This window comes from Brassica napus, chromosome C4, assembly GCF_020379485.1.
Source record: "Brassica napus cultivar Da-Ae chromosome C4, Da-Ae, whole genome shotgun sequence".
Taxonomy (NCBI): domain Eukaryota; kingdom Viridiplantae; phylum Streptophyta; class Magnoliopsida; order Brassicales; family Brassicaceae; genus Brassica; species Brassica napus.
In genome coordinates this window covers 57,735,096-57,757,642 of record NC_063447.1, presented here as the reverse complement: position 1 = coordinate 57,757,642, position 22,547 = coordinate 57,735,096, and the positions used below count along the sequence as shown (strand labels likewise).

Sequence of the window (22,547 nt, the reverse complement as noted above, 5' to 3'; positions counted from 1 at the left end):
ATTTCGACATTGTCAGAGACAGAGACCGACACGTGGCAACACATGGTTAGTCTGGACCACTTATGTGGGGTCAGGATACCCCTGTATAATTCAAAAAAAAAAAACTCATAGAAAAGCAAACTAGCTCTTGTATGTTTGGAACCATGATATTTTTAAGTTTAATATGAATATATTTTAATTAGTGGATGATTTACATACAAAAACAAATATGCTAGGAGGTAACTAGTTATAATATTTTAGCATATTTGATTGGTAAACATTTAAGAAATAATGATATGAATACATTTTGAATTAACAATTAAAATATATTGGTAATAATAAATAACAGTATGATACATAAGATAATAATTTATTAACGTTTTGGATTTCCGATTGATAAAAGTGGTAATGTCTTAAGTAGTATTTGATACAAACTAGGATAAATCATAGTATCAGAAGCTATAATGAGAATATAAGATGAATTTAGCCCACAATTTTGGTGATTCCATTTAGTTAAGAACTGATTACTCCATACACAGCTCGGCGTTTGGACATTTTGAGCACCAATATAGTGGATTTTTTTTTAAAAAATGATGCGTTTAGCCTTGTCTTCTGAGTCAAACTAAATTAATCAACTCAAATGCTAAGTGCAAAGCATTGTCTTTAAAAGCAATTGGTTAACGAGTTTTCATAAAAGTAAATTAATAGACATCCATATTTGGCGTCTAACTTCGATGCTATCCGACTTTGTCGAGTTTCTACGGTCGAGTCATATTTTATACATTTTTTACGTCAAGTCATTGATGGTCAATATAATATTAATAGTGTTCACATGGCGTAAGAATTACTGAGGTGTTTGTTGAGTTTCTACATGAAGGATTAACTATACGCATTTACGTACGATTGCAGGGATTGAAAAGTAGACGATTACAATTGATCCACAGCGAGAAACAAAATAGTTTAAAGCATTAAAAACAACCAGAGGTCCAATCTTACTTTGATTTACCTGCCAGGAATTTGTTGGAAAGGTAAGAAGGCAAATCAATCAAGTCACAAAAAAAAATTGGTTTTAATTCTTTTGACATGCACATGATAAATGGCTTTCATTAGGATATACCTTCTGAAGCCGTTGAGTATGTCTATTATATATATAAAGATGTCTAATGAGTTAGGTTTGCAATTTTGCGATTAAAAATGGAAGAAAACGTGTGCTTAAGTGAACAATTTGACTAACACATTGATATAGTCATATAGACGCACGTACAAATAACCGCATAAAAACAAGTTTCTACAAGGTACATCAGATGTTATAAACAATAAAGCCAATTGACGATAAAATATACTACAGAGTACACAAAATGTTGCAAAAGCCAACTTTAGAATATCATCCGCTTCATGCATATTTACATTACACTATACATACATGATACTCGTATTACATGCATGTATGATGTCATTTCATTTTCGTCATTGGACTCTTGTGTTAAAAAAGACTAGAGACATATATAAGCTGTCATATGTAATTTTAAGTAGGATGTCGTAACTACTTCCACTACTAACCTCTGACATTAGGAAATTAATACGAATCCATTTTAACTAGTTATTTTTATCAATGTTACAATACTAAGAAGATGTTGGAGGATGTAGAAAGAAGACAACCGTTGGCTAATCTTACAATACTAAAAAGACTTGAGGGTCATCAGCTAGCTATGCCAGACAAAAAATTCATGGCCAATTAAATTGACATCTCAGCTTTAAAATCCATGTCATCCAACGAAAAGAAAAAAACCTACAATTCAATCGGCGATTATGAATCGTTTCTTCACCCTCTTTCATCAATTCAGCCATTATAACTCCTTCAAAACATACAAACCGACGATATGAATCCACTCTCTTATTCTATATAAGCCAATGTCGATCCAAGTCCACAAGTCCAAACTCACAGGTTCCGTTTCTTTAGTGTATATGTTTTCTGTATTTGTACACAGGTTCAGTATGTTAATTAATCATCACATCGAAAGAGGATCTCAGTGTAAGTAACATTTAACATCGCATGCTTTGGATACTAAAACTTGACGAGGCGTTCGTTCGTTGATGCGGTTAATCAGCTCGGTAGATGTGAACGTGCGTAAGCTTTCTTCTCTTTGTTCTTGAAAAGTTAACATCTCTTTGCTTCCTTAAAAATAAAAAATTTGCTGGTTTGTTAACGAAATTTAACAATCATTTAGTTCGTCTAGCTGATGGAACTCGAGATAGCGATGGTAAAGGAGAATAAAACTCAAAGACTGTTGGTCCTCGGATGGATATGTTCCCATATGTGTCTTAGGACGAAAGATGGATCTCTATTCAGTATACTCCTCTATACTTATATTTTGATTCCCAAAGTATTGAATTTTATGTGTTTTCTCTACTCATCTCCTAATGTTGTTGTGATCTCTTCTTATCACAGAGGAGATCCTGGATAACTGGTCTAGGTTGGAAGATATTCAGTCATAACGGTCTCTGGATCGCTTCTTTGTGTTTCATGGTATGCGATGTTTGTCATATAGTTAGTTTCACCATTTGCATTTTAAAACTGCTATTTCCTGTTGCAACATCAAATATATTTGCTTCATTTAGGTGAGCAGATTCCAATTCTGTCATACATGTATCTGAGAGTGAAGGAGATATGAGCAGAACTGGACAGAGAAAGGTCTCTGACAAACAAAAAGGAGATATGTCTAACGGGGAGTGTAGACCATCACTAGATGGAGATTAGACCCCGAATGGTCAATTTGCAACTCAGAGTGGTGACCAAGACTGTTCTGGTAAGACAGTTTGGATTAAAAAAAATGTATGCAAAGATGGAAGATCGTAAGAGACGTACAAAAGAATTTCTTTTGAACTTCCATAAGTCTCATTTCTTTGTCATGAATGCAAAGTCTGGTGAGCTACGTTGGTCAAAGAAATGCTCTCTGGCCGCATGTACAAATTTAGATGAAAACAAGATTATTTGGAAAAAAAGAGGAGGCTTTGATCCTTACATTGATTTCAGTTGTGCAAACATTGCTTCTAAGTTCACTGCGAAAAGCACAAGGCAGTGTAGAAGAAGGTTTGGTTACAATGATGTATTTCTGGGTTTTATTTTAACGCCTAACATGAGTTTTTTTTTATTTTGCAGATGGTGTACATATACCTTACGACTATGATCTTCTGAAGAAGATGCACTTCTGTGTGAGGTTAGATATTTTTAATCACATACGTTTATAGAGTTGGCACCCGAAGAAGATGCATGCTACACCAGTTTTTTAAGTTCGGCTTTCATTGAGATTTGATTATCTTTTTTCCTAGATGCATCATGTTTGTTGTTGTATTGACATCATCTTGATAGATGTCTTAGCTTAGAAACACTGATCTGAGAAGTCTATTATAGATGGCTCGACCAATAAAGATTAAATTTGTGTAAGTAAGAAAATATCAGTCCACACCGGAAATGTAAAGATGCTAGAGTCCAAGGTATCTGTACAATCTAATGTCTAATATTATAATTAAATTAATTTCTTCTGATTTGCTTATACAGTTATCATCCCTATAAATGTTCATATTGAGCTGTTGCAAATATGAATATTTTCAGTTGATTTTTTTGTTCTGATGGCTTAAACGATCATCTCCAACAATCCCGTTGTCATTCATGTCCTTTCACGTTCTCTTTTCTGTTTTGAAATTAGTCCTGCAAATTCAAGGTAATATCAGTAGTGGTATAGCTTTGAATAATCTTTGGAAAGCATGTTCTCTTATACTGTGTTGCAATTCTTAATCTACATTGATTCATTAGCTTCTTATAAAGTTGCTTGGTACTGTTATGGAAAAAAAAATTGATTTTAGAAATTTCAAATCTAGCAAAGTAGCGGAAAGAATATGATTGGGACCCTGTTTCTTAATACTCCAAGAGAATCCTGGTGTTCAGATCACAGGCTGGTTTGTGAAATATTTGCAGTAGAATTTGATGCAAAGAGTATGAACAAAGGTAAATTCAGGAAGGGTATTCTTGCGCAGCTGCAGGATTTGTTGAAGATTGCCTCCACAAAAGCATAGTTTTAACTACGATTATTACAGTTCTTTTTGAGAACGAAATATATGATTTGGAAAAGTAATTTTTTTTCTTCATTGTATAGCTATATGTTTTTTTGGCATCAGCCATCATGATACATATATATATAGATACTTTAATGTTATCAGATGAGATCAGTTTACATATGGAGTTAAAATCTTAGTGGCTGCTATCGAACTCTCCTATAGTCCTATTGACACTCAACCTTCCACTGAATCCAACTATGACAGCTGCAAAATCCAACTGATTTCTCCCAAAGAAGAAGAAGATGACGATGAGGTCTCATAACTTGATCAATAACTATTTATCCTTATAATAATGAGTAATGACTGTGTATTATTAGTGTGTAACAGGTTAAGAGCAGTGATTTTTTTTTTGGCCGTAGAAATATTGTCGTGACTGTTTTGGTTTTAGCTCTAGATTTTTAATTTTTAAAAGTCTTTAAATTTGGTCTGTAAGAATTTGTCTTTGCAAAGCAATTATAAAGACATAAATTTAAAGAAGTGTTGTGGACTAAAAAAAAGGCTGTGAACTTTAAAAAATATATAAATCAAGATTGGTGTAGATTTAGAGCTGTGAGTATAATTGTGGCTGTGGAGATCAACTACAGCAATAGCCAATCACACCATTATTGTCACATAAGTCAACTTAAGACAACAACTCTAAATGATATAAATTCTGAGTAATGAAGTGAAAAAAGAAATACAGAGAAGGGAAAAAATAAAAACAAAATTAGAAGTAAAGTTTTGTTTTGCTTTAAATAGAGAAAATATTACCTTACAATTATTCATTTTGGAGTAAATAAGCCTAGCATTATTTTCACTTGATTGGTTGAAAATGAAGTAATTTAGCTGAAAATATTTATTCTAACTTATATACCTTAGGGATGTTATAAGAAAAAACATTCAATATTTTTTCTATCTGCAAATTCTTTTAATTTTAACGAAAATTAATAAATAAATTTATAATATGTAATCTGCGCATAGCGCGGAAACGGACCTAGTTACATTACTATCACAATAAAAAATGGCATATGCAATATAGTTAACATATATATATATATATATATATAAGTACCTAATTCGGTTATCAATTGCACCACTGATAATTAAAATTGTCTGGGGCCTTTATGGGTTGAAAAAGCTAATCAATAGGTAGGCAGTGGGTTAATTAATGGTTTTCACTTGAGAAAAAGTTGTTCAGTAAATTTTGGTTAGGAATCAATTCATCTCCAGCATGAAATATAACCATTTGGTTAGTCTTAATGATTTTACATCTTAAATCTTTTAGAAAATTGTATGACTAGCCTTATCTTAATAGCCACATTCATTCTAAAAAGAATTAACTGGCGTTAAAATCCTAACAATACTTAGGTTCACCTCTATAGTGAATGGTTAAATTCATCACACTTTTCATAATCAACCAAAGTGACATGTATGATTCATTAAAAAAAATAGAATTAAAAAAAAAAAATAGCTGAAAAAAATACAACTGACATTAATGACGTTTGCAAAACTCTAAAATCTAAAAAACTAAACACTAAAATCATAAACTCAAAATCTTAAACCATAAATCCAAAACTCTAAACCATAAACCTCAATCCTTAAATCTAAACCTTAAATCTTAAACCCTAAATCAAAACTCTAAAAAATAAACATTAATTCCTAAAATCTAAACCCTAAAATCTAAGCCTAAACCCAAAACTCTAAACCCTAAATCTTAAATCCTAAAAATCTAAACCATAAACTCTAATTCCTAAACCCTAAACCAAAAACTCTAAATCTTAAACCCTAAACTCTAATTCCTAACCCTGAACCCAAAACTTGTTTAGGGTTTGGGTTTACGGTTCAGAGTTGGTTTAGGGTTTAAGATTTAGAGTTTAGGGTTTAAGATTTAGAGTTTTGGGTTTATGGTTTAGGAATTAGAGTTTAAGGTTTAGATTTTAGAATTTAGGTTTTATGGTTTAGAGTTTTGGGTTTAGACTTTAGACTTTAGGGTTTAGATTTTAAGATTTAAGGTTTAGATTTTAAGATTTAAGGTTTATTTTTTAGAGTTTGAATTTAGGGTTTAAGATTTAAGGTTTAGATTTCAGGATTGAAGTTTATGATTAAGAGTTTTGGATTTAGGGTTTAAGATTTTGGGTTTATGGTTTTAGAATTTAGAGTTTTGCAGACGACATTAATGTTAGTGATTATTTTTAGCTATTTTTTTAAATTTTATTACAGTTTTTAATGAATCTTACGTGACAATTTGGTTTGTTACGAAGAGTGAGTTGAATTTAATCATTCACTGTAGATGTGAACCTAAGTATTTTCTTAAAATCCCTAATCACCTCCTGATTATAAAAACAAAACTAAACAGAAGGCAAAAACAAAGGGTACCAAATAAAACTGCATATGAGTTGACGATTATGCCTGCAGATTTAACATTTTTTGGCGTCGTTGAGATTTAACATTATAAAACTGTACGTTATGAAACCGTATGTGGTGTTTGAATGTATTCATGGTATTGGTACCCATCAGGGACCACCGGGAGTCATTAAGTTGATCCTTTAATGCTTCCTCGAACAGTTTAGGTAAACGTTTCCGTCATAGCGGCTCATCTCAGAGCCAATATAGTGGTCTGTGTAGTCAAATGCGTCCACGAGAGTGCGTTTGGTCGAAGAGGAGAGTAGAGTGACCGAAGCTGGTGGTTGGCGAGTGATTTGTGCTAAGGAAATCGCCGAGGTGTTTCTGAAGGAGATGGAGTGCATAGATTCTTCACTCATTCTTCACTCATTTTTCTTTTATACGGTTATACCTCTCCTATTATGGCTATAAACCTGTGAATTTTTACTAATTATGATTTTTATTTTACGATTACAAGAAGAACCCGGGGTTTCTTGCTATTTAGGTATATACATTAATTGAAATCATAATGAGAGGACTTGAACCATGGTCCCTAAACTTTCTAGGTGAACTTTTCAAATACTGGACCACCATAAACTGGTTTAAATCCAAAAGTGATCATTGATTAGTCAAAAAACATTGGTGAAAAAGCTTATTACTTGGGAAACAACAATCAACTGGCAATAGCGCCATAGCGGCCTCAACAAGATCAGCTAAGAGCTCAGAGAATCCTTTTTTTCTTGATACTCATCAAACATGCTTAGATTGTTATCTCAAGAAACAACCATTCTCAAAGCCTTTGCTTTGGAAGCTTCCAACACCATATCAAGATTTAACCAATCCTCAGCTGCATACTCAACCAAAATACTTTAGAAAACAAATCAACAAAAATATGATAAATTTATGGTAAACAAATCAACAAAATCCCGAGGACGTGCATTAGTTAACATCTATCAGCAGCTTTCATCTGCAATCTTTACGATTATAAACGTGAAGTCTTTTCCACATGCAAACTGGGCCTCTATTTTATTGCTTTTCGGCCCATTTCTATGTTTTAATATTTTTATACTCTCTCCATATCACTTTAAATTGTGTTTTTAAAAAAAAATTTGTTTCAAAATAATTGATGTTTTCAGTACTGTAAATAGAATTTAAGGGCAACATTAACGGTTAAGGACCCAAAAGAGATTCTTGACTAAATAATATTACTATTTTATATACATATAAATTATATGATTAATCTTAAATATTTTTCTTTAAGAGATAACAAATAAAAGATTGCCAAGTGTACTGATACTATATAAAAATGGGTTCTTGCATAACCAAAACAAGGATCGATTTTTGATGCATTTTCTCTTTCTATTCACTTTTTGATTAATTAAATTATATAATCTTGTTTTTAGACCAATTACAAAATACTGTTTTTTTTTTATTGGTTAAACTAGTTTTATTTAATGATATTTCTATGTAACCAATGTAAACTGTATATAAAGTTGTATTTTCTTTTAATCTATGTTCAAATACCTTAAAAATCATTTATATTAATACAAAGAAAATATTAGTTTTAGTCTTATTGAAAATTGTGTGACCAATAATATTTTATAGTCTTTTTAATGATTGGTTGGATTAGGTATAATTTTTATTTTTAATCCTATCCTCTAAGAAAAAATGTATTCTTTAATTCTTGTGCCTTCATTTTTTTCAAAAAAAAAAAAAATTCTTGTGCCTTCATCCAAATATCAATTTAGAAACATAGGAAATATTACTGTATAAAAGTTTGAACTCTGCTTGATTGGTTACTTTTTGTTGCTGTGGGGTTAATTTTTCGTGATTGAGTCTATGATTGACCTTTAGAACTGAGATGGATTGATGTATTTTTGCTTTATTTATTGTACATGTTGGTGTTTGAGGTGATCATCGTTGCAATTCAGAGGTTTTGTCCCGTGTTTTGTAAAGTGTAATTTCAACTTTAATCTAATATATCAGATGCAGGGCCGATCCACAGAGCTTGGAGGCATTAGATTATTTAGTTAAGATTTCAAAAGTTCGAAGGCCAATTTTTTATTTTTTTTATATAAATTTGGGAGTTTATTTACATTTAAAAATTTTCAAAAATTTTGGAGCCTAGACGAATGTTCATTAGGCTTGGTCCATGACCGATCCTGATCAGATGCTAGAAAAAAAAAGTTTGAACTCTGAATAGATCGACAGAATATACCTTATTCCTATCTTTTTTTGAGAAAAAAAATATTGATTTTTTATAAAAAATATTGGATTTATTTGAATTTTCAGAGTAAGCCAGGGTTTGATATTTTTGGAATGATGCAAGAGTGCCAGACTACTAGCCTCAGTTCAAAAAAAAAATGCCAGACTACTCCAGAAAAATAAAAGAAATGTTCAACCTTGATTCACATGATTTTTGAAATAAAATACTTTATATACTTTTTTTTACTGGTCCGGTTGTTAACACTAGGCCTGAGACGGATTGGATATCCGAACAATTTTAAGGTATCCGGATCTGGATCCTTATCCGGCGGATCCATAATTTTACTACACTTATCCGGATCCGGGGTTCTCGGATATCCGGGTGTCGGATATCCTTGTAAAAATTGTAATATCCGGCAGATATCCGGATCCGGATTTGGATCCTTAATATAAATAAAAAATAATATTAATATATATAAAATATTAACAATAATTTAAAAATAAAAAAAATATATAATGTTTTTAATTATTTCTATGTATAATATTACAAAATTTACATAAAATTTATATATACTATTATAAAAATGAAAATATATTAAATAAAATTAATTTTTATACATAAGTATTACTATTTTTGAAATATTTATTAATAGAAAATTAAGATATCTGGTTCCGGATCCGGCTTTGACGGATCCAACATTTTACTATCCGGATCCGGATTCGGCCCCTCCGGATATCCGAATTTTCGGATCGGATCCGGATCGAATCTCGGATCGAATCCGGATCTCGGATAAAAGTCTCAGGCCTAGTTAACACCATGATTTTGGCATTTAACTGAATACGTATCCTGATTCCTTTAATAGAGATATACAATATTTGTTTTAAAAAAAAGACATATACAATACTTAACTAGATATTTGGTTAAAACATTAGTCAGACTCGAATCATCTACACATCATATTGCCATCATTGCAGTCGTGGGCTGTGGATAACTGGTCAGCTACTTTTTCAGCCCTTGTGGACTTTAAGTCAGTCGACTATAGCCTATTTGCAGTAAAAGAACCACTCCAAAAGACAATTATAACATGTTTGATTGAGGTGGTTGTTATCTCTTTGCCAGAAATGCACGCAATTTCTTTTGCAAAGTAATGAGATTAATTAGTTAAAAAAAAATACATTTTAAACACCGACTTCGTTCATGATAAATGGCCGTTCTAAATAAAATCCCTGTAACTAAAAACATAAAAAACTAGAATTTAGCGACACAGTCTTCGTTTTATTTTCTTATTAAATATTAAATAAAATATTTGTTTTGGAAAAGTTAAAGAAAGAGATAATCCTTAGTGTTATCCGGCCCTTGCGCGAAGCATGACTTTTTCTCCACGGATCGCAATGACACGTGTCAACACGTAATTGACTTTCATATAACGTATTAAGACAGGTGAAACTCTGTCAGCTTAGCAAATCCTTTTGGTTCTCCTCTCTCTCTCTCTCTTAAGAGAAAGCAAACGAAGAAAAAGGTTGAGTAGAGCTTAGGCCAAAAAAAAAAAAAAAAAAAAAAACTTCGATCCCCAAATTCGAAACTTTGATCTTAGGGTTTGATCACAATCTTCGATCGGCTCATCTCCGTCTCGTCGTCGCCGGCGTCTGATCGGATCATGGTGGTGAATTCCCGGAAGAATTTGAATTTGTCAAGATTTCGATTTCATCTCTGCGAATCCTGTAATACGCTATAGGGTTTTCGTTTGTAATCGTGTGTATATAAAAAAAAGACTGGTGATTTTTTAGGGTTTGGGAGGTTTTTGGATTGTGTGTTTGTTTGTGTGTTTGATCGGAATATGTATATCGAAGAAGTGACTGAGAAAGGGGAGAGATCGGTGGAGGAGGAGGTTGGGGATGGAGATAAGGCGGTGTTGGTGAGCAGTGGAGACGTGGTTGTGTTGACGACGAAGATGGCGCTGGTTGGTGTTGGCGCTCGTGCGTTGTTCTATCCGACGCTGATTTACAACGTTGTGAGGAATAAGGTTGAGGCTGAGTTTCATTGGTGGGATAGGGTTGCTCAGGTATAAAAAAAGTTATCGTCTTTTATGTTGATTCATTGAAAGTTTGCTACTTTGTATGTTACTTGGCTTATGGTGATTATTCTCTCTTTGTTGATTTTTGTTTATCTAGTTTATATTACTGGGAGCTGTTCCGTTTCCATCTGATGTCCCGCGGCTGAAGGAGCTTGGTGTTTGTGGAGTGATCACTCTGAATGAGCCTTATGAAACTTTGGTTCCATCATCTCTCTACAAAGTCTGTTATCGTATCAAAAATTTACTAGTACTCTGTCTTTTGGTTTTTTTGTTATTTACTAACATTTGTTAAATTTTCTTGCGCTTGTGGAAGTCTTACTGCATTGACCACCTGGTGATTGCCACGAGAGATTATTGTTATGCACCTTCCATGGAAGCAATATGCCAAGCTGTTGATTTTATCCATAGTAAGTGTACCCTTGTCATTTTATTATTTTCTTTGCTACATTTGTGAAGAGGCGTGCTCATTTGATCTTGTTTGATCTCGTTGAAGGAAATGCTTCGCTTGGGAAGACGACTTATGTTCACTGCAAGGCGGGGAGGGGCCGCAGCACAACTATCGTCTTATGCTACCTGGTTCGTGTTGCAATTAATCCCATAAACAGTTTGCTTCAAGATATCTTTTTTCTCTCTCTGATTATATCTTTGCAATGTAGGTGCAACACAAAGACATGACACCTGAAGAAGCATATGCCTACGTGAGGTCAATCAGGCCTAGGGTGAAACTAGCGTCTACCCAATGGAAGGTAATCCACATGGGCACGTTATTTGTTCCGTTCTTCTTCTTCTTCAGTGTCTGATTCCTGTGTCTGCAGGCTGTTCTTGAGTACTACAATGTCAGGGTGCTGAATACCACCCAAAGTTCCTTAACTGATGCAACTTCAGCTTTGATCCCGAGAAGTACGAAGCAGATGTGTTCTGGGAATGTGGTTGTGTTTGACGATGGCTCGGTGGTGGTAGTGACCCACTCGGATGTAGAGGGCTATGATGATGATGACTCAAGGAGGTCAATGAATGTTGCTGCTGGGAACGAGCTATGGGCAGCAGCTGCAGATCTGAGCATGGTGTACAGGGTGAAAGTGGTGGGACAAGCTGCCTTGGCGAGGATCTCGTGCATGTGGCTGGGCTTGCGCGAGGATCACAAGCTCTCTGGGAAAAATCTTTCCATGAGAGGTATAAGCGTCGACATTTCTGTCTACTGATGATGATGATGAAAAATGATGGAAGGTGAGAGTCTTGGCGAGTGTAGTGAATGTGCCCTTTTCACTGTGCTCCCGCAGTAAAAAAAGAATATAAATAATAAGGGGTCAAATTAGATTATAGAAGACAAAAAGGTTTGTAAACTCTGCAAACAAAAAAAAAAGACTTGGTTTTGTGGTCTGGGTAATGTAATGAAATACATGAATTAATCTTATTTTCAAATATCCAAGTTTAAGTTTGTGACCTTGAGATTGATAAGATTAAACTAAAAGTTGACTTCACAGTAAAATAATTATGATCTCAGTACACACTATACAGACACATCAATGCCTAAGGAGTTCAAGTTTTTGAAGAACCAAAGAGTGGCTCACACTCAAAGTTTGTGTGTTCCAGCATTGGTCCAAGCCTCACTAACTTTGGTATAACAACATTGTCCCTAACGGAACACACAAGAGGATTGTCCCACTGCAGAAGTGCTCCAACTAGATTTGCGCGTACCGTCAACGGGAATGCCCGAGACCATCTCTCGCTCCCATATGACTCCATTGCCTCTTCAACTGATTCACTCCCTCCCTTGATTGCACCGGCAAGTTTATTGGCAAGAACAACCGAATCTTCCAAGGCACAACAAGCACCTTGACCAAGATTTGGAGTCATTGGGTGCCAAGCATCTCCAACAAGAACCACTCGTCCTTTTGATGCTGTAGGAGAAACGCCAGGCCATAGCCACCTGTCTACAAGAGGAGTCCTGCTGATTGTTTCATCAGGTGTTAGGTCAATGAGGTCTTGCAGATCTTTAGGCCAGATGCTAACCAGTTCTTTGGCTTCTATTTTGAGTATAGCTGGATCAGTTATCTTCGGCCCTGCATATCTCATGATTTGTGATATAGTACATGAAACTATGTTTAATCTTGAAATGTATACCTAGAGATGGACGGTTGAAACAGACAAACCAGTAAACCTTTGTAGAAGAGACAGGTACATATCCAGCTCGGAGCCCTCTTCCGTATATGTAGTTCACCTTATTTTGAAATGGCTGTCCTTCTGGATAGAACCCAAGTCCTCGGAAGGCGCAGTGACCGACGTATCTCGGCTCACTAAACCCCATCCATGTCGCTACCTTAGACCGGATACCGTCGCAGCCAATAACAATCTGTCAAAAGACATACATCAACCAAATCAGCCAAAGCATATAGTTTCTGGTCATAGTACTACTCAGGAACAATACATTTGCAAGCAGTTTGCTTCCGTCTTCAAGTTCAAGTTGAGTGTCACCATTGGCATTGGTTTTTATTGTTTTCAGTTTTGAGGAAAACTTAATTGTTTCTGGAGGCAGCTGGCTAGCAAGTGTTTCCAAGAGTACTCTCCTCTCCACCGCCCGGACTTCTTGGCTATTGTATATAAGACATGCTTTGGTTACTCATATGAATCAAACAAAATGCTCTTACCTACCTTGGTGAGCAAGTTACAAAGTTCCCTACCTTTGATCTTCGTCTTTAAATGTGAAAGAACGGAGCTCTCTTCCATCTCCATTTTTCACTACCATCCTGCTCACCTCATCATACCAACACACTCAGATAAAAACCAACAAGAGATCTTACTTCTTCTTGGAACATAAACTCCTAACATAATGTCAAGTTGTCAACATGATTAGTGTTCAGAAAGAAACTGTACCCTTCGATCTCAAGAAACTGTGTCCGGAGCTGAGGCCCGACAGAGATAGCGTCAAGAACACGCCACCCGTTCTTGAATAGCGTCAGCGACGTTCCTCCGGTTCGAAGCGACTCTGCCTGCTCCAGCACCACAGACCGGACTCCGAGACTAAACCATCAACCAAAATCTCCGGTTCAGTGATGAGTTCGAAGTAAATCCAAAGAACTTAGTTTAGAACTTACCGGTGAAGAGAAACGGCGGTTGCGAGACCGCCAATACCGGCGCCGACAATCACTATGCTCTCCTCTCCATCACCACCGCTTGTTTGAGCTTTGGTCACGGTTAAACTAACCGGTTTTGAACCGGTTCGAACCGGATACCATCTATAGCTTCTTGCTAAAGATCGGCGAGGTGACTGAGGATAAATCGGAAGCAGAAGAGACGTTGCCATGGCCTCTTCGCTTGTGATTTTTTTTTTTCAGGTGAAGACAAGTAGATAATGTTTATTCAATTAATTTTCAGAACATAGTTAGTGTTATGTGCAGTTAATATGCAGCCACGTGTTCAATAAAATTATCATGGCGTCATGTGACAAACAATCTTCCAGATCCTTTAACTCGGTCAATTACCACGTTGCTTACGTCACTTTGGTTTATGTATGTGAATCTAATGGCTGGTGGTTTTGTTGATGTACAAGAAGCATGAAGTTTCCCTCAGACGTGAAGTCCAAGTCAATATGAGTTTGTATTAGTCACTTTTTGAGATTTATTGTGTTACAAAAAATCAATTGGTAATACAAGTGTATAGACATCCCCAACAAAAAAAGGTGTTCTCAATATGGTATCAAATAAAAAACGTTTGAAACATATTGAAACTTTTTTTTATCTATCTATTTAGGAGGACGCATGAACATATTACTTGCCCACAAATCCAAAACCAACAACGAAGAAGGCTGTTGACTGCATTAGAAGGTACACATAGAGATAGAGTCTGTTCTTCCCATAGATGATGTCGTAGCATCCACAGAACAACAAGTACACCCCAAGCAATAGTTCCAGAAAATGCACCCTGCAACAGATTGCAACAATAGTAACATCAGGTTTAACCTCAAACTCGGTTAAGGCTCAAACCAAATCCAATATGTTACACCTACTTTACCTATCTCTGAATCTGACTTGATGTTCATTAGATACTTGCCCAATCAGCTTTGTCTTGAGACCATCACCTAATTTCTCTGTCACAACCCATTCTTGTACTCTTCCTGTTTCAAAAAATCCCATGACCAGAGCCTTTGTTCTAAGCATGGACATTGCATTCTCAAACAGAACCCAGAGCACCAACAGGTAGACTGATCTTGGTTTACCGATTGCGATAAAGAGAGTGATCAAAGCAGGGAGATAAAACGCAGCCCATTTAGGAACTGTAACCTCTGGGAACAGAACAGTTGCTGGCAAGATAACACAGTAGAAGCAGAAGGTGAGGATGTGAGCCACGACCTTGCGCATAAAGAAGAAGCTGTACAACATATACAGCTTCTTCCATAGAGAAACATTCTCGCTTCTTATTATTTGTCCAGCCATTTTCCTGAATAGATTGGCAGGTCCACAAGTCCATCTATGCTGCTGGCTACGGAGGGCGTTGAATGAACAAGGTAACTCACTTTTCACCTACAGATAACATACTCAAAAAGATAAAAAAAACCGCATAAAAACCAAGAAAAGAGAGTGAATCTTCTATAACCTTCAGATCATCTATATATAGTAGTTTCCAGCCTCTGAGTGTCGCTCTTACAGCTACGTCCATGTCTTCAACTGTTGTCTGGTCATTCCATCCTCCAGACTCATTCAATGCTGTGATTCTCCAGACACCAGCCGTTCCTACAACAGTTATAGACTATTAGGAAAAGCTTAGTTAAGAAACATAAGTGAATTGACCAAAGGTCATTAGCTCAACTGGAAAAGACTCTTCGAGTGACCCTTGGGACAAAACTAATATTACATGTTGTAGTTTCGGGTCTAGGGGATTACAGGTTTCGGCCGAACCTCATTGTATTAAAAAAAACAGAAGTGAACAAAAGACAATACCAAAGTTTACCATTGAAACCAAAGAAGGCAAATGTTGACGATCCAACTTGTTGCTCTACTGTGAAATGGTAGCTTAGAGACATCTCCTGCAGCCTTGTCATTATGCATTGATCCGCATTCACTGTGATGATGCCAGAGATATGTTATAGCAAAATCAAAATTTCAAAATGAGGGAAGGTGTGTAAGGTGTTGAGATAAGCTTGAAGAAAGCTTGAAAGTCAAGCAACCTATTCCTAGTTAGATTATGATTTTAAAGAGATGAGGATCATTAGATATGTGTGTGTATTACTATTAGGAATAGGAAATATAATTTCTCTATATAAGCAATGTCGGGCAATGACATAATGCTATGAGTTGTGAGTTTGAGCTTTAGTTTTGAATTGATTTTCTAAAGCATTGAAGTGATTAATAAAAAAAAAGAGTGTTTCTTATTCTTGAGTTCTATATTTGGTATCAGAGCTTAAAAAATCCTCGAAGAGTTAACAATGGCTGACGTGAAAAAAGAAGTCGACACCCCCACCAAGGAAACCGGACCATCCTCGATAAAATTTCCTATGCTAACCTCTTCCAACTACACCGTCTGGGCGATGCGTATGAAGATCGCTCTTAAGGTCAATAAAGTATGGGAAGCCATCGATCCTAGAAACAAGCACGAGGAGAAGAACAATCTCGCAATCGCATTACTTTTCCAATCCATACCCGAGGCTCTAACGCTTCAGGTAGGAGACCTTGATACCGCGAGAGCAGTTTGGGAAGCAATCAAGGCACGTCACGTCGGAGCTGAGCGGGTAAGAGAATCACGATTACAAACATTAATAGCAGAGTTCAATAGACTTAAGATGAAGGAATCAGATACCATCGATACCTTTGCCGGAAAGTTATCCGAAATCACGTCTAAATCTGCTTCTCTTGGAGAGATCATCGAAGAGCCCAAAATTGTCAAGAAATTCCTGAAAACTTTGCCAAGGAAAAGATACATCCATATTGTTGCTTCGCTCGAACAGGTGTTAGACCTAAACACCACAAGCTTCGAAGATATCGTTGGAAGGTTAAAAGCATATGAGGAAAGAATATGCGAAGATGACAAAGAACAGAGCAATGACGATCCAACGAAGTTGATGTATGCCAATTCCGATTCTTACCAAGAGAATTCCTCCGGAGATGGAAGAGGAAGAGGACGAGGTGGTCGTTTTGGATGGAGAGGTCGAGGACGAGGTCGAAATGGCTCGTTTCAGAGCCAAAGAGACACGTATAAGCAAGCACAAGAGAGAGGAACGGCCCACATTACTTGCTTCAGATGCGATAAACTTGGACATTATGCAGCTGATTGTCCCGATAGGTTGCTGAAACTCCAAGAAACAGTGGAGAAGAAAGATGAAGACACAGAGGAAGCCGACAACTTGATGGTACATGAAGTCGTCTACCTTAACGAAAAGAAGGTCAATCCGAAAGTGTTCGAAACAGAGCAAGACATGACAAACTTATGGTACCTTGACAATGGGGCAAGTAATCACATGAGTGGCAATCGTACTTTCTTTAGAGATCTTGATGAAGGGATTACGGGGAAAGTTCGATTCAGTGATGATTCACGCATTGATATTAAAGGAAAAGGATCGATTCGATTCAGAATGGAAGGAGGCGAGAAGAAGATACTTAATGATGTTTACTATATACCAGGCTTAAAGAGTAACATTGTGAGTCTAGGGCAAGCCACTTAATGCGAGGTCAACATGAAGGAAAATGTTCTGAGATTACTTGATCGTAGTGGCCAACTGATGATTCAGACCACAAGATCGAGAAATATACTTTATAAAGTCGTTCTTCAAGCTGATGCCATCCAGTGTCTGCAAGTAAAAGCTTTCACTGAATCTTCGATGTGGCACGCTCGTTTAGGGAACGTCAACACCGAGACTATGAAGCTGATGATCAATATAGAAATAGTGAACGGCATACTTAGTATCGTGATCGGAAAAGAGGCGTGTGTTTCCTGCTTGCTAGGGAAAACAAGACAATCATTCCCCCGTTCAACCTCTTATCAGGCCAAGTATCCTCTTGAACTAGTTCACGGGGATCTTTGCGGTCCTATCACGCCTTCTACGCCAGGGAACAAGCGGTACGTGTTCGTTCTGATGGATGATTACTCTCGGTACATGTGGACAGTGTTATTAAGAGAGAAGAGTGAAGCTTTTGAAAAATTCAAAATATTCAAAAACCTTGTCGAACAAGAAACAAGAACCTTAGTGATAACTCTGAGAACAGACAGGGGATGTGAGTTTATGTCTCATGAATTCAAACTGTTTTGCGACAAGAACGGAATCAGCAGGCATTTAACGGCTCCGTACTCGCCGCAGCAGAACGGGGTTGTCGAGCGTCGTAACCGTACCCTACTAGAGATGACAAGGAGTATCTTGAAGCACATGAGTGTGCCCAATCTCATGTGGGGAGAGGCAGTGAGACATTCCACCTACTTGATTAACAGAATAGCGACACGATCCCTGGAAGAGAAGACCCCTATGAAGCGTTGCGTTCGCGAAAACCGAACATCAGCCATATTAGAGTTTTTGGTTGCGTCTGTTATGCAAGAACTGAAGCAGCAGGGAGGAAGAAAATCGATGATAGGTCAAGAACTTTGGTACACTTGGGTATGGAACCAGGGTCTAAGGCATATCGTCTTATTGATCCTATAAGTATGAAGATCGTAGTGAGCCGAGACGTAATATTTGATGAAGAAAAGGAGTGGAACTGGAACTTAACGGGAAAGGAAGAAGATAACAGTGGAGGATCATTTGTCTTTGATCCTAGAGGAGTCGAGAACCACTCTGAAGCTCAAGCGATAGGCAATAATGAGGAGAACGGGAACAGTGATACAAATGATGAAGGAGCTACTTATGAGATAACCGACGATGAAGAAGGAGATGATGAAGCTGAGCCACAACTTCGAAGGTCGAGCCGTGTCAGCACAAAACCATCTTACTTGGATGATTATGTGCTTCTCGCTGAAATAGAGTGTGAGAGACTACTGATGGCAAACAACAACGAACCATGGGATTTCAATGAGGCAAAGGAGATAAAGGTGTGGACTGATGCGTGCAAGGAGGAGATCTCTTCTGTAGAAATGAACAATACGTGGGTTCTCGTGGAATTACCTAAAGGCTTTAAGACTATAGGTTTGAAGTGGGTCTTTAAGATCAAGAGAAACGCTGATGGAAGCATTAATAAGTACAAAGAACGGTTAGTGGCTAAATGGTACGTTCAAAGACACGGGGTTGACTATGATGAAGTTTTTGCGCCTGTGGCTAGGATTGAAACTATTAGGTTGGTGATAGAAATTGCAGCGGCAAAAGGCTGGGAGATACATCATCTTGATATAAAAACGGCTTTCTTGCACGGAGTATTGAAGGAGGAAGTTTATGTTACACAACCCGAAGGCTTTGAGATCAAAGGGGAGGAAGATAAAGTATATAAGCTTAGGAAAGCTCTTTATGGTTTACGGCAGGCTCCACTAGCGTGGAATGTTAAACTTAATGAGATTCTGAGAGGCCTCGGCTTTAAACGATGCACAAAGGAACCTTCGCTATACAAATGAGAAGATAAGAGTGGGCTACTTATGTAGATGATCTACTAGTGACTGGTACCGCTCTGAATGCTATTGTCGGGTTCAAACGAGAGATGAGCACCAAGTTTGAGATGAGCGACCTAGGAAAGCTGACATACTATCTCGGCATCGAGGTTCATCAACTTGAAAAAGGCATTGTACTTATGCAAGATAGGTATGCGCAGAAGATCCTCGAAGAAGCTGGCATGCACGCGTGTAATCTGTCTCATATACCAATGGACATAAATGTTAGCTTGTCTAAGGCACCACGAGAAGTAGGTATTAATGAAACAGAGTATCGTAGAAGTATTGGGTGCCTTCGTTACCTTCTACATACAAGACCGGATCTCTCATTCAGCGTAGGAGTCCTCAGCAGATATATGCAGGAGCCAAAGGAATGTCATGGCACGGCTCTGAAGCAGGCACTATGGTACCTTCGTTGTACGAGTTCACTTGGTCTCATGTTCCCGCGATCAACAAAGCTCGAGCTGATAGGTTATAGCGACAGTTCCCACAATGTCGATATCGATGATGGTAGAAGCACAGCCGGTCATGTGTTTTACTTTGATGAGAGCCCAATAACATGGTGTTCTCAGAAACAAGAGATCGTTTCTCTATCTTCTTGCGAGGCAGAATTCATGGCTGCTACGGAGGCGGCCAAACAGGCGATATGGTTACAAGAACTGCTTAGTGAGATCATGGGCGAAGCCTGCAAGAAAGTGATAATACGGGTGGATAATAAGTCTGCAATAGCAGTTACTAAAAACCATGTATTTCACGGTCGAAGCAAGCACATTCATATAAGATTTCATTTTATTAGAGAATGTGTTGAGAAAGAACAAGTTGAAGTAGATCATGTACCCGAGAGTGAACAAAGAGCCGACATACTAACCAAGTCGCTTGGGAGAATCAAATTCAAGGAGATGAGAAGTCTTATTGGAGTTAAAGATATGAGTGAAGAAGTGTTCAAGATTAAAGGGGAGAATGTTGAGATAAGCTTAAAGGGGAGAATGTTGAGATAAGCTTGAAGAAAACTTGAAAGTCAAACAACCTATTCCTAGTTAGATTATGATCTTAAAGAGAAAAGGATAATTAGATATGCATGTGTATTACTATTAGGAATAGGAAATATAATGTCTCTATATAAGCAATGTCGAGCAATGACATAATGCTATGAGTTGTGAGTTTGAGCTTTAGTTTTGAGTTGATTTTCTAAAGCATTGAAGTGATTAATAAGAAAGAGTGTTTCTTATTCTTGAGTTCTTGAGTTCTATATAAGGAATGTTACCAAACTCCCACCGGCCTTGAACAAGTGCTAACTTGGGATTGTGGATCAAGAAAGGAACAGTACGGTGGAGGAAGTCAGGTTCAGGCTGGAAATCAGCATCAAAGATAGCAATGTAGTCACACTGCTTCACATAGCTATGCTTCATTCCTTCTCTCAACGCGCCGGCTTTGTATCCGTTCCTGTTATCTCTTATCTCAAAAGTTATGTTGACGCCTTGTCTTGACCATCTCTCACATTCCCTTCTCACCAGTTCCTGTTTCCTTCCATGATATGCCACATACCAAAATCATGTTAAGAAACTCACTTTAACTCAACATATTCATAGGTCTAAGTACCTTACTGGCTGGATCTGTGGAGTCATCAAGCACTTGAATTATTATACAATTAGATGGCCATGAGATTCTGCAAGCAGCTGCAATTGATTGCTCACAAACCTACAGAAACTCGACCAAATAAGTGTAACTTACATACCAAATTAGTATAGTTATGATTAGATTGTTACCTCTTTTTCATTGTACATAGGTATTTGCACCAGAACCATAGGGAAGCTTTTACTGCCACATTCAGCATCATTCTCCATAGCTTCCCATTTGTAAACTTTCTCTGGTTTTCTCTTGAATAACTTGACATACGCTACCACAATCCCCATGTACATGACCTCAACGAAGTACATCACAGACATGATCAAGCATAGAGCCACCAGGAATTTGAAGAAGGGAACAACTACTATAGCTCTCGCTTGCTCCCACCAGAGGCTGATCCGGGTATTAACGACATCTTCTGAACCCAGTAAGAAAGATCCGTCCTTTCAAGAGAAAAATGTTTGATTGAAGAAACCAAGACTAAAATAAAGGAAAATAAATCAAAAGCCATCGTAGATAACAAGCATGATGCAACATTTGTCATAGAGTTAGAGAGAGAGAGAGAGAGAGAGAGTGTACCAGTGAGAGGAGGAAGGAGGAGAATGTGTCGTGAGCAATACGGTGGAAGCTTGTAAGAGGAGACATTGAACAATCTCCTGTCCTGCTCCCAACAAATGGCAGCTTGCCTCTGTTTCTCTGTCTCTGTCTTTCTCTCTTGTCTAGAGAGTCAACTGGGAATTTTCATCGGCCAAGTGGACCAATTCTAGTTTCATTTAAATTATTGTTGTTTTCTTCTTATTAAGAAATATTGTTGTTGGTATCATATTAGTGTTGCAAACTGACAACTACTTTGACATGAGCACGCTGGAAACGGAATAAACAATGTTTTGCATATATGAATAATGTCAGAAAATTAAAATAAACATTTACTGCTACTTTTAAGATATTTTCTTTGTAATCTTGAAAAAAAAAAAAATCATGCTAAAAACAATAGAGAAGAAAAAACGTTCCTTAAATTATAAGAAAAAAAGAAGAACAAACTACTATATAGTATATAAATTTTGCTATTCACCTGCTTGTAATTTTTTTTCATTTGCATAAACAAATGTAACTTTTACGTAATTAGCAAATATCTGCAAGTAATTTTTCTTAGTAGAATATATACAAGTAATTTTAAGGGAGTGAACTAGATACATGAGTCAATTGACCTTTAATTATCACATTAGTTAAATTATTTATAGACCAATTTTAAAAGAAAATGATTTCACTAAAGCTTGTTGTCGACACTAATGAAAATGATATTGGCTTTAATTTCTCTTTGGTTCTCCAACACATTTGTAATGTAAGCACAATGTCCTATGAAATTCTTTTTCACCTAGAGAAACATGGTCTTTTTTCTATATCGTACAAAGCTTGTATATTATGTATGATATTTACATATTAAGCGTGATATAGTAGAATATTTAACAAAACAATAAAACTAAGATAATTACTTACCATTTCTGAAGATAAACTTACCATATTAATGATGACAATTTTAAGATAACAGAGTTGTAAATCAACATTTGAAAGAGTTAAATATATATATGAAAGATTAATGACCGCGTACTCTTCTTAGTCATTTTTTTT

General features: G+C 36.7%; 4 protein-coding genes and 1 long non-coding RNA gene across 5 annotated transcripts; 2 read left to right on the top strand and 3 right to left on the bottom strand.

Annotated features, from left to right (window-relative positions):
* The first annotated feature begins 450 nt into the window (after positions 1-450).
* Positions 451-4,193, top strand: LOC125585625. The gene is made up of 5 exons (XR_007322644.1): positions 451-2,103; positions 2,208-2,328; positions 2,429-2,506; positions 2,599-3,070; positions 3,140-4,193. It is a non-coding gene; the product is annotated as an uncharacterized LOC125585625 (long non-coding RNA).
* A 5,924-nt stretch (positions 4,194-10,117) lies between these two features.
* Positions 10,118-12,174, top strand: LOC106365622 (phosphatidylglycerophosphate phosphatase PTPMT1). The gene is made up of 6 exons (XM_013805068.3): positions 10,118-10,724; positions 10,834-10,956; positions 11,050-11,143; positions 11,230-11,312; positions 11,393-11,482; positions 11,552-12,174. Exons 1-6 carry the CDS (start codon positions 10,500-10,502, stop codon positions 11,936-11,938), a joined length of 1,002 nt encoding a protein of 333 aa, XP_013660522.1. The 5' UTR covers positions 10,118-10,499; the 3' UTR covers positions 11,939-12,174.
* A 22-nt stretch (positions 12,175-12,196) lies between these two features.
* Positions 12,197-14,104, bottom strand: LOC106365628 (monooxygenase 2). The gene is made up of 6 exons (XM_048755029.1): positions 13,832-14,104; positions 13,611-13,757; positions 13,418-13,483; positions 13,165-13,327; positions 12,861-13,089; positions 12,197-12,799 (listed from the first exon to the last, which is right to left on the bottom strand). Exons 1-6 carry the CDS (start codon positions 14,038-14,040, stop codon positions 12,276-12,278), a joined length of 1,338 nt encoding a protein of 445 aa, XP_048610986.1. The 5' UTR covers positions 14,041-14,104; the 3' UTR covers positions 12,197-12,275.
* A 399-nt stretch (positions 14,105-14,503) lies between these two features.
* Positions 14,504-15,774, bottom strand: LOC106365621 (glucomannan 4-beta-mannosyltransferase 7-like). The gene is made up of 4 exons (XM_022700653.2): positions 15,684-15,774; positions 15,330-15,466; positions 14,748-15,256; positions 14,504-14,657 (listed from the first exon to the last, which is right to left on the bottom strand). The coding sequence occupies exons 1-4, from the start codon at positions 15,772-15,774 to the stop codon at positions 14,504-14,506; spliced, it is 891 nt and encodes a 296-aa protein (XP_022556374.2).
* Positions 15,775-20,497: 4,723 nt separating this feature from the next.
* Positions 20,498-21,563, bottom strand: LOC125586221 (glucomannan 4-beta-mannosyltransferase 7-like). The gene is made up of 4 exons (XM_048756068.1): positions 21,498-21,563; positions 21,059-21,361; positions 20,892-20,990; positions 20,498-20,809 (listed from the first exon to the last, which is right to left on the bottom strand). The coding sequence occupies exons 1-4, from the start codon at positions 21,561-21,563 to the stop codon at positions 20,498-20,500; spliced, it is 780 nt and encodes a 259-aa protein (XP_048612025.1).
* Positions 21,564-22,547: the final 984 nt, after the last annotated feature.